Source organism: Petromyzon marinus, chromosome 4 (assembly GCF_048934315.1).
Source record: "Petromyzon marinus isolate PM22_M1 ecotype Great Lakes invasive population chromosome 4, UKy_Petmar_22M1.pri1.0, whole genome shotgun sequence".
Lineage (NCBI taxonomy): Eukaryota > Metazoa > Chordata > Hyperoartia > Petromyzontiformes > Petromyzontidae > Petromyzon > Petromyzon marinus.
Window position 1 is genome coordinate 21,372,436 of NC_133670.1, and position 12,032 is coordinate 21,384,467.

The window sequence follows — 12,032 nt, forward strand, 5'->3', positions numbered from 1 at the left end:
CGGGTGGTGGCGGGTGTTAACGACACATTTATATATTTAGGCGATCTAACCCCCAGAAAAACCTCTATTATGCTTGATGATGTCATCAAACACTTTCCTTGGATTCCAGTTCGCCGGTTGGCCGCGGGAATTGATGTGGCACGGGGTTCAACCCATTTAATTCATTCTGGCGAATCGGACCAAAACTGGCGCGCAACTTAGGTGGAATTGATTTTGTGGATTTCTGCAAAAGACTGCATCACTCAAGGCCCTTCATGTTTTAAGCATTTGTGATTTCTCTCTTCAATGGTGTTCGTTTGTCACGTGTCATATCCGTTCGCTTTCCTCTGTAATGTTCGTGAGATATAATTTAAATCATTTTGACCTGTTTACTGTTATTGTTAAGGGTGAACATGTTTTTCATTGGCTATATTTTTTCTGACACTGTGGTCTTCCCCACAAAATTAAAGCGTTCTTCAAAAGACCTGTGTATTTTTGTGTGTAATTTATTTTCAAAAATGTTTAAGAATAATATGCTTGTAAAGCACATGAAGACGTCAGGATGCAGCAGTTGTTAAATGCTTCTTGGTGTGTCGTCACAATGGGGTTGATTAAATAAAAGAGAGAAACGAGACATTACTTTTTGTTCTTAGAAATGCAAAGAACGGTTTGACGTTTCAGACAGCTGCCTATCGTTGAGAACGGTGACCCGAGAAAATAGTTCCATGTTAATGATTTTAGGCCACATTTACTAATGTGTATATATTGTAGTTTATTTAACTTTTTTGAAACGTCCGAAATACTCATTCCATCCAAATAAACAAGTTTTCCAATGAAGCGTATAGCATTACTGGTATTTACACATACAGTTGTTAGCCATGTGTTATCATCCAGCATTAAAGATAACATACACATATACATGAGTAAATACTTAAGAGACCTTTGATTCAAACATTGAGAGATTTACATATAATGACCATTTTCGTGACAGCAGAGTGAAGTTTGGTCTAATGTATTTTACTTTCCCATCAATAAGTCAGTAGTTACTGCTTCCGGTGAGTGCTTTGCCGAAACGATGCATATTTTTTTTCTTAAATTGTCATTTTGATAATCATGGGAGAAATTGCAATAAGTCGGTAGCTACTGCTTCAGTTGAACGTTTTGCTGAAACGATCCCAGACTCCCCCTGGAACTCTACCGGGCAGCACGTCCCACTGGGCAAAGATCCCGGGGCCAGCCCAGGATACGCTGGCGGGACGGTGTCGCTCGGCCGGCCTGGGAACAACGCCTGGGAATTCCCCAGGAAGAGCTAGGAGTCTTTCGCCAGGCGAAAGGGAGGTCTGGACCGCCACTACTCAACACGTTACCGCCGCAACCCTCACCTGGACAAGCGGGCTGAGAAAGGAGAGAGTTTGATCATCGCGGGAGTTTGCATTTTTTGGTATGAAACCTGTTATGGAACCATGATAAATCATTTCTAACCACGCGAAATGTAAGTGGCATCTGGTGGGTAATGTGAATGAGGGCAGAATGGGAACTTAATCGGTTATGGAATAAAAGATAACGCAATAAATGAACAGACATCGTGCCTCCTTCCCATGTATGTCCTTTCACACAGTGCATAAATAAAATACGCATCCCATCAGCCACTAAACCTTCTGGCAATGATTTTTTTTTTCAGCAGCATTGGACCAATTTCGATTATTAGTGGTTTCGTCAGCAGCCAGGCTCGCTTCAACCAATTCTGGTGAACTGGCAGATATTTATAGGTAGTGAGCCCCTATATTAGACATGGGTCTCAATTCGATGCATTATTCTGTATTGTGTTTAATAAGGATAAGAGTGAGTGTTGATGCAGCTTGGCGTAGAGACCTAAAAGAGTCGGTGAGCTTGGTGAGAGGGAGACAGAGATTCAGTGTGAGCATGTGGAGACGTGGGTGGTGAAGACATGCGGTCGGGTGGTGCGAGAACCACTGGAGCGATTAGGAATCCACTGGAGCTTTGCACTTTCAAATCTAGATTGAAAACTCGTTTCTTTAGAACTTCTTTTCGTGTTTAGTTTGTTGTCCTTCCCCTGCACCTTCGGTTAGCACGTGTGGCTAGTTATGGTGCGAAAGAAGTTCAACATAATACAGAACACTGACAAAGTGGGGTTGGATACATCCTTCGAGGCTGGTGGGAGTCGTGGCAAGGGTTTGGGAACATTCCAAAGTTGCACAACATTTGTGATGGCTAATAAACTATGGATGAAGTTGTCTCCCGATACTGTGGACATTGCATTGTGGGGACTTGCTGAGGCTTGAAATACTGCACAATCACATAACGTTCAAAAGACGAGACAGCAGTGGACATGCACTGTTAAATAAGAAGACGAAACACAATCAGCTTATCCAGTTGTACTCGAAAAGGTAGCAGCAAAAATGGTCAGATTATCTCCGAGCTTTTTTTTTAATTCTGAGAATGCTGCCGATGGCTGTGGGCAATGATGCTGCCGGCAACCCACGTGGTGGACATTGTGCGCCGCGCATTTCTGCCGGACCATGCAGGTGTACGAACGTTCGTCATGACGTGCGTCAGTCATCTGCACGGTGATGTTATTGTTGAGCTGCTGGAACAGGAAACAGAGCTGGCAGTGATGACCACTCAAGAGGGGGGGGAGTCTCAGCTGTGACTTTGTTCCGGAATCCAAAGCCATGGGTTAATGCGGCCTCGGGAAATGAGAGGCGTGGAGTATGTGTGAAAGGCGAGGCAGGTGGGCTTCAGGAAGCAAGAGTCGATGATGCAATTTTCCGTGCTGTTTCGAGTGCACTAGAGGTGAAGGACCTTCCTGATGAATAACAGGTGAGGATAAACCATGGAGAGAGCGAGAGACAGAGGAGGAGGATGATAGAGAGCCAGACGGTGAGTCAGCGGTTGTGAGTCTTGAGCGGAACAGGAAGGAACGAGTCTTCCATAAACGTGAGCCAAATAAACAAGATTGTTGTGTTGGGATGTGGGCGGGCACAATTCCGGTAATGATGAAGGGATATATTTCGCGCTGTGTGTATGCACGTTGAACTTCTTCTTTCGCACCGTACGTAGCCAACCGTGCTAATCAGAGGTGCGAAACACCGCGAGTCAGTGGTGTGCGCGATCCCCGGCCCAAATCAGCATTGCGTACGGTGAGAAGTGGTGCAGAGAACAGCTGTGGACAGCAGAGGAATGGGCTGGCAGACTCGGATTCACCGTCGAGGGTGAAAACGGGAGGTCAAGTACGACCTCATGGCAAGGCAGACATCATTTTAACTCGAAAGCAAAGTTGGGGAGGGCATGATGCTGGAAGGGATGATGACTGTGACCATCGAGAGAAATTATGGAGTGACCGCACGTCCACTGAGGAGACGTATGGATGAACTCAACTCGTGTGCCAGCTGCTAAGATGGATCGTTGCATTGCAGGATCGTGAGATGTGGTAATGAACTAGAAACTAAACTTTATTTTTTTTACGAGGTAAGGCCCGCTGAGCTATATAGCTCCTTTTCAGAAGTGACCTGGCCACATAATGACAGCTCAACCAGGTGGCGTATCGTGTGGAAATGTTTATAGCAGGCGAATACTTTAAACGCACGTTTCTAAATGCGGAGGGAAACGCTGCAGGACCCGGATAAAAATCCACATGACCACAGGGAGAGCGTACAAACTCCAAATATAGAGGCGTCAGGATCGAACCCACAACCTCCGGTACACCAGGCGAGATGTTTAGACCCTCAATGGCTTTGGATTGATCACGGCTGATGATGACGTTGGTAATCTGGTGGGGTGCAGTAGTTAACGGAAATTGTACGAGCCGTGGGGGGTTGCGCAGGAGGAAATTGCCCGTGTTTACAGGGTCACAAAAGGTAAAAAAGGTAAATAAGGGACGAGGCGTTACGTTGTGGGGCTGTAACTGCATTAAGCCCTTGCTGCTGAGCAGCTATGTGAGAAGAAATGGGTGGGTGGGAGGGGTGGATGCGATTATCTCCGTGGACAATACCCGCGTGTTTACAGGGTGAGACGCGCGTGATTGCGTTGGTCACGCGTGATGATCGCTGTTGACGGGGAGCGGCGAGGACCTGGGATGGACAACAGAAGAGGGGGCGGCGAGCGATGTGGTGTGTGTGTGTGTGCGGCATCAGCGATGGGTTGAAGGAGGTAATCTGTAAGATGAAAATAAAGAAAGAGGCGAGGTTATTGTCAATTATACTGCGGATAAATAAGTGTTCGCAAACCGTGGACGAGATGAGACATTTGACGCCGATATACTACAGGGATATTACGGGCGCTTCTCCTTAGGAATTGAACAACGGTGTGTATACAGTAGATAGGTCAGAGGATAGGACAGACTTAATGGGTAGAGAGCTAATTCGAAAAGACAACATTTATACACCTCCGATAAGCACGGTTGGCTACGTACGGTGCGAAAGAAGTTCAATATACAGTACATACATATCGGGTTAGGGGAATGCAAATAATTGGTATCTACCGTATCTAGGAGAACAATAAAGCTGCCAGTGAGATGACATGTTAAAGAATGAAGGATGCAAGGAGGAATGTGTGGCATGTGGATTTTGTAAAGATGGCCAAACTGTTGGACGTTCTATAGCGAGCAGCTTTTGTGCTCAGATTGCAGTGGAGGGCATGGAGGAGGGGTGGTAATGCATGGAATGATTAATGACAACGCACATGAAGGATGCAACCTGAGGGTTGAGTGACGAATGTTTATGAATAAACAGGATATGCTTTGAGTGTTGAGGTAGGGGGCGGAGGGAGAGACCTGGCTTTGGCGCGTGGAAGGGTGGCGTGAGGGCACTGGGAGAGATGAGACGATGGACACTTCTGCGATGGAAAAATGTCACGAAAATCATGGCGAGAATGCGTCTGGCGTCGCAAGGCTGTACGACATCATTATCGTTTTATAGAGACGCAATTAACGTTTCCGCATTGTTGTGGACATTGTTTCATGGAGTCTGCCAAGGCTTGAAATGCTGTACAATAACCCCAATGTTCAAACGTACAAGAGAGATGTGGAACTTACATTATTAAACATGATATAACATTACGTTGTATATATCAGCTATATCATAAAAACAGCAAAACTGTAAGATTACCTCCCACACTTTCGCCTAAGAGTGATATGGGTGCACATCATGCCACACTTGCAATGCATCCACTTCTTGGTGAATCTTTTGTCCCTCTGATCCATGCGAATGTGGGAAAATCTGACCAGCATAAATTATTCATCATGCACCTTCCCACACCCCAAATTTATGGAAACACATTCAAAATGAACACATCACTAAGTTTCTACCTTCAATGAGTCCAGAGCCAAGAATCTCCGTTTCTTTTTACCAACCATAGAAACCAAAAAACACGTGGAAAAAAAATCACGTGTCATTGTTGTTGTTAAAGGCATTTTGGACTGTGAAACTGACACTGAATGTCCCACCCTTGTGACAAATTTCCACTTAACAGTCGTCAGTGTGCTTTGGTGATTGTCAGCGGGAAATCGCAGTGTGTCAGTGTCATGCAGCCATTCTTGTCAAACTTCCCCAGTAGCGAGCATGCTCACTGCCAAGGGTGTCCAGCCACCGAAAAGCTACGTAGAGAGTGGACCATGACAACATAAATAGGTTCAGATATAACCGATCCATCAACAATCTCACTTTATGGAAAACTGACTTCAGGAATTTATAGATTTGTAGAGGATTTTACGAACTGTATGTTGTTACTCCCGATTGTGTTCACGAGGAATGCAAGTTAACCGTTATTCCAGTCAAGCGGCATCTAATTAAATAACTTAACTATAATTCTGGTGAAATCCATAGGTAAACATTTTTTACGTGATACGTTAAACATATTGAAATGCCCATACATCAATATTTGACCCAAATATGGAGTCACAGTAAAATTGTGTAATTATAACATTAATATCTATATTAAAATACTTTGGTATATTCTTGTCTAACACTGGTAAAATAAATGTAATGTGCAAAAAGGTTTCCTCTTTCAGAGAACAGTTGTGGTAACCAAAGAGCTGCATTTTGAGAGCAATGTATTTTAAATGCAAGGTTTTCAAATCTGCCTGTGACAATATGCCTGAGATTGGTATGTGTTTAAACCAGCAATGATATTTTTTTTTAATTTAGACTTAAGCTTTACAATATATATCGTTTCTTCGCATTGTAATATTTTTGTCAGCAGAATTCATATTACTGTTTTTTTCCAACCCTACATTATACTGTAATATGGAATGAGGAAGAGTGAAACATCTTTAGGCCATACACAAGCCCTCTCCGTGTCTAACTCGTTGGACATGAGGCAGAGTTAGCAACTATCAGCACATAATTCATACTTGTGGTGAACAGGAGGGCTCTTAGATATTCAGCTTTATGGGTAGGTAATATTAAAGGCACAGATGTACATGCAAAGAAAACGGACACTAAACAATACATTTATCGCGTTACATGCAGTGTACTCAATGCATTGACGCTGCTGTCAAAGAAATGTTACAAACATTGGAAATGATTGAATAATTACCATTTGTTAGATTTTGTCTACACAGTAAGACTACGTCAACAACATTATAAACAACATTAAAACAATATATTGATAACTAGGACAGGTAAATCACTGATGCACTCGTACCTAATAAATGACACACACCCACATACATGCCATGCTTAAACACTGCAGGCACCACAGAAAATTGTCCACAAAGTGTGTAGAACATATTTTAGGAACATAAGAATCATATTACATTAAAATATACCACTTTAAACTACAAGTAGGACGACTATGGTGAGTTAACTTACAAATTCCTAACATTGAAGGCACTTAAGTGGCAGTTTAAATATACAGTATATGCATGTAAATGTATACATACACTGATACAGTATTTGCATACTGTATCTATGTGTACATGTATATTTCAACAAGTGAGGAATAATATGTGCCTTCTAAGTAGTTTGCCCATTCAGAATGCTACACCTGGGCAGTTGTATATAAAATAATTGTTTTGCACACAAAAAAATGCCCCACACATTTTCATCCATCAATTTTGGGATCGCTTCAACTCGTGATCGTTTGAATTTCAGCAGCCGAGTTGGTGGGGAAGTGATCAGTATTCCTGAGATTCCCCACCTCGCATGTCACTGGTGCACAGCTGTACATGCTGTGCACCACTGTGCCTCACTGCTCTTCAAGCCAGGGAGCTGGAACGCACGAACACTGGGAATATTAAAAAAAAAATGAACCACATGCCAAAAAAATACTGCTTGCGTGGTAGGCTTTTCTCGGCCTTGCCGCATCACTTGGCGTGGTACCCAATGCTTTGCTCTGTTCTGGGAACGTTCCCGGTTCAGTGCCTGAAGAAGGTACGCTCAGCGAAACGTCCAAATAATTTTAAAGAGGACGAACATTAATGGGTGTTTTATGTAAAGCTTTCATTACTGACTTTATAATTTAGGATAAAAAACAATACCCCACATTACCGGGACAATGATATTGTAATCAGTGGAATATTTATACCTCACCTGAGTATTTACATGTATATGTTTTGGCATTGAGAGAATATTCATTCAGCTCATACTCCAGCAGGGATTGCAAAAAGTAATTGTTTTTTTTTTATCCCGAATCAGGCATTTGCAGTTTCCCAAAATATGCATGAAAAGAACCAAAGAGTATGTATGAAAAAATTAAACTTTTAGTTTTCAATCATTGCATTTTAATATAAACCAGTCTGCTTTGAAATATCGTTCATTCTGAAGGCAAGACACGATATTCTTCTTATCTTAGTGTAAAGGATCATGACAATGATATAAAAATAGCCTTTGGAAGTTATACAATTCCTATCAATATCGTTGTCTTTGATCGATACATTAAGGTAGTTTTACGGGACACATGCAATTCACTTTAAATCAATGCTTAGTACAAAAGCATGATCTGTGGAAAAAAAAACTTTTACATATGTTTAAATTATTTAATGCTCTTAAAGTATCTACATATCAAATTCTCCAACAGTAACATACATGTAAGTTCCAGTAGTTTCTAAAGTACATTTATTTGCCTCAAATGCACTTTACACCTGACCAAACAGGTACCATGTACATCGTCGTGAGAATGTGACGTCTTAGTTGCAACAAAAAAAAAACACGTTAAAAACAAGCAAAATAAATTCCCAACACTACAGTTTTTTAAAAAAAACCCGCTCACAATCCGTTCACACACTTGTCCCTTCGTCGTCAATGAAATCTATGGCATCGATCATGTTCACGACAGTCGTAGTCTTAGAGTTGCCCATTGCTGCCATTTCTGTAGAATATACCAGAAGCTCCTCCGAGGCGTCTTCAAGATTATGAATCATGGCCATGTTTCCCAGGCCACCACTGCTACCGTATGACTCCTTGCCGGCATTCACAACCTGAGGTTCACTTCCCTGAAAAGTTAAACCGGTTATGGATTCGCTAAGTGAAGGCCGACGTGTGGGTCCCTTAGAAGCATTGGAAGTGAGAGAGTGCACAGAGACCGAGAGGTTTCCCTGACGCGCACTGTGTTTCAGCTCGTTTTCGTCACTCAACATCTGTCCAACCGCACAACCGACCTCGGACTTATTCAGTGGTACGGAATAGTTTCGCTCCTGCGGCTGATGGAGAAGCAGCTCCTGCTCCTTTGTTGGGGTCTGAGCGTCGCGATCAAACGGTGAGGTTTCGCGGGATTTCCGTTGCTGCTGCTGCTGCTGCTCAGAGAATGGCGGTGTTTGCGGAATGGGCTGGGAGCTAACGGAGCCGTGAGCGAGCACGCTGTCAAAGCTGCTGCTGCCCGCCGGGGTGGAGTTGGGCCAGGACGGTGGTCTGTCCGTGGAGGGCGTGACACTGGAGGTGTGCTGCGACTGTTGGGCCGGGTTGTGGTGGACCTGCATCAGCCCCTTGAGGAGCTCCATGATGTTCCTGAGGTCTCTGCTTAGCTGTGTGACCTCCTTGGTCAAGCTTGACATCTGGACACCATGGCAGACATGGATAGTGACAATTGAACGGTTATTGATGTGTAACTTTGGTTACTCCTGTATGAAAGGGCCATGCTTTGGAGCAAGGGAATACTTTATTATATATTGTGAACAAAATAAGTTCAGTTGGTGACCATCATTGATATTCACATTGAGATCAATCTACAGAGGAACTGACATGAGTGCAAATGCACGTAAAAAACAATGTTATTTATTTAAGGGCAATATCTCTCCACAAAAGCGGATTGCGCGATGAAGCTGGTGACCTGCGTTTGATTGGCAGTCACCGTGAACGTCAGCTATCATATGTGAACCGGTCCTGGGCCTCCCCTCCCCCAGTGACCAAGTTGCACTGACCAGCATGGTGCAGTATGACAGACACAGTGTGGGAAAGACCTTCATCCAGCATTGGGTTGACAAAGGGAAGAATAAGATGATGATGATGATGATCACCATCATTATCATTGTCATTTTATTTATACATGACGAGCGCTGTGCTGTGTTGCGTCGAAGGGGCAGTGTTTATTACCTCCTGGTTGAGCCGGACTATGCTCTTGTTGGGCTCTTCTGGTGGCAGCGATAACGCCCCAGGACTCATCTGCGTCGTGTCTGCTCCTGCGGCAGGCAGCATTATCAGCAAGTACACTCGCCAACGTGAAGAGCACACGTTGTACGACAGTGGAGCTCGCATAGATGAGCAACAGTTAAACTACTCTAAATTTGACAGCTGTCAAAATCGACGTTACAGCAAATGTATTATGATAATTACAGGGCGATATGAACTGGAAGGTAATCGCTTTGCTCTTTGCGAATATTAAACGGATATGCAGCAATGCAGCATTTTCATTGTCACTTATGTGCGTGCGTGTTTAGGGATGTAGAGTGCCTTGATGCAATGGGGACTGCGAATGACACACATTAAGGAAAATGTGAAAGTGGCTTGCTATGTTTAAAAAAATTACATTGGAAATAAAAAAGCTATTCATATGTAAAATATGGAAATATCAATTTCCAGTTACCTATGGTAGAGGTGGTACTGCCAGCATCTTGCCTTTGGTCCTTGTACAGGAACTCAAATCTTTGCTTCACTGGTGTGTTGCCATTATCTTCAATCCCATCAACAAATCTGGGAACACATCACGAAGTCCGAAGCATGCTGCTGTACTTAATTACAATGCAGTGAAATAAACTTGAGAAAATATATGTTGAATTATTGGACGAGTCATTTCATTTTTATAAGCAGTTTTTTTTTTCTGAACAGACAATTTGTGCTACGATATGTACATTTGATATTGTGATCATAATCCAGGTATACTACGTGCAATATTCCGCTCTATGATTAGGCTCCTCGGAATGTTTTCCTTTTCATGTTTAATTCTCTCAGAAATAACCTACATTTCATATACCCACGTACATGCTTTGGCGTCATGTTTATGGTCTGTAAGATTAATTACGATGCTGAATAATGAAAATGGAACCTTTGTCATGCTCAGAATAATCAAACCTATAAAATGATTTATTGAACAATTATAATATATATAGTAATGGAATGGCTGTAGATATTTAAGCAACAAGATGAACATTTAATGTTGGGACCTTTCATCATTTTGTTCTCACAGCGGGAATAAAAGACAACTCAGGCTCGCCGGTGAAAAATGTCACTGAAGGAGGTAAGAGAGGGCTTTACCATTCTGGGTAACGGTAGCAGCGCATGCAAAGTCAATTCACTTGGCCTGGTTTAGTCACTGGCACAAAAGCAACAACAGCAGATGGGCTGTGCGCAGGGCTGTGAGACCTGCTGGCGCTGAGCATGTACTCCGAAACATGTGGGAAATGGTAAGGTGAAACGTATCCCATTTCAAGTGAAAACAAAGCACCTTGTTTGCCTACGTTACGATGTAACCCGCTCGTTCCCCGGCTAAGTCGGGTTCAATGAGATGTTTACAATTTTCTGCGAACGCGTATTGCTTTAATAAATCTTGTCAGCGCTGGCGCTGCTCAGAGTAAGCACGAATATAATCAGCATTTAATTCCTCTGCCTGAAGGCATAATTGACAGAGTTAATATTCAGGCAGCAGCGGCACTAAATTAGCACATCAAGTGCAATTTCATACACTTAGGACCTTCGGCAGATAAAAACGCGGCAATTAATATCGTAATGGCCAATGGAAGTTGATTGTGCCATGAATGCACGAGGGATGCGGTTTGCTTTTGTAGCTGTTCACATCTTAGCAAATTAATCAGTAATGCCTACCGTGAGCACACAATGCGGAGTTACGACCTCAGCATTATCTCTCCGTCCGTGCGATGGGTATGGTAGCTTTTAGGTGGCAGCGTGGTCACGTTGTTCACAACCATCACAGTTCCGACGTATGAAATGTCACTGCAGCAGCCAAGTAGACATTGTTTTTAAGGCAGCTAATAATTCAGTTACTTCGAGCACCGAATGCGCAGAACGAACGTTGCCAATAGAGTTCATACCCATTTACGCAGGCTTGCATATTTAACAAAAGTCTGGTAAGACAAGTGGTGTGCACAGATCCGTACCTCTCAGATGTCACTTAGCCGTGTAATTAACCCATCTTGTTGTAACTTTAATGGCTCAACAGGTTGCGTGAAAATAATTTACAATTGCTAATCATGAAACTCAATAAACGGCGCATTACTAAAGTCGAACATATAGGAGGACACATTCACAGATAATAAGGCACGGCTATATTAAATGATCTGAAATACCCTCATTTGCGTTTTAATCCTCATCTAAATACGCAAATCCCATTCCATTTAAATTTATGAAGCTATGTGAAATCCTCAAATAGTTTTTTTTTTGCAATCAACACGTAACGGCATGATGCTGTGTATGCAAGGCACTCGATGTACTGGCATGAATGCTGAACATTCTGGTTACAAATATACAATGTCAACAAATTATCCAGCTCATCTTAGCTCTCCAGATTAAAATTGTGCATAACTGGCCCATTACTGGACGATTTAATACAATATATAACAGAGGTGGTAAAATGCACTTTTTTTT

At 42.8% G+C, this 12,032-nt stretch overlaps 1 protein-coding gene across 2 annotated transcripts in view; it reads right to left on the reverse strand.

Annotated features, from left to right (window-relative positions):
* Positions 1-734: 734 nt before the first annotated feature.
* Positions 735-12,032, reverse strand: part of LOC116938420 (voltage-gated delayed rectifier potassium channel KCNH8) — an 80,346-nt gene continuing 69,048 nt past the window's right edge. For both annotated transcript variants that reach the window (XM_076060011.1, XM_032945536.2), the window contains exons 13-15: positions 10,018-10,124; positions 9,528-9,613; positions 735-8,989 (exon numbers count right to left, since the gene is read on the reverse strand). In XM_076060011.1, coding sequence (XP_075916126.1) covers positions 8,216-8,989; positions 9,528-9,613; positions 10,018-10,124 — 967 coding nt within the window. In that variant the 3' untranslated portion in view covers positions 735-8,215. The remainder of the gene's footprint in view (positions 8,990-9,527; positions 9,614-10,017; positions 10,125-12,032) is intronic.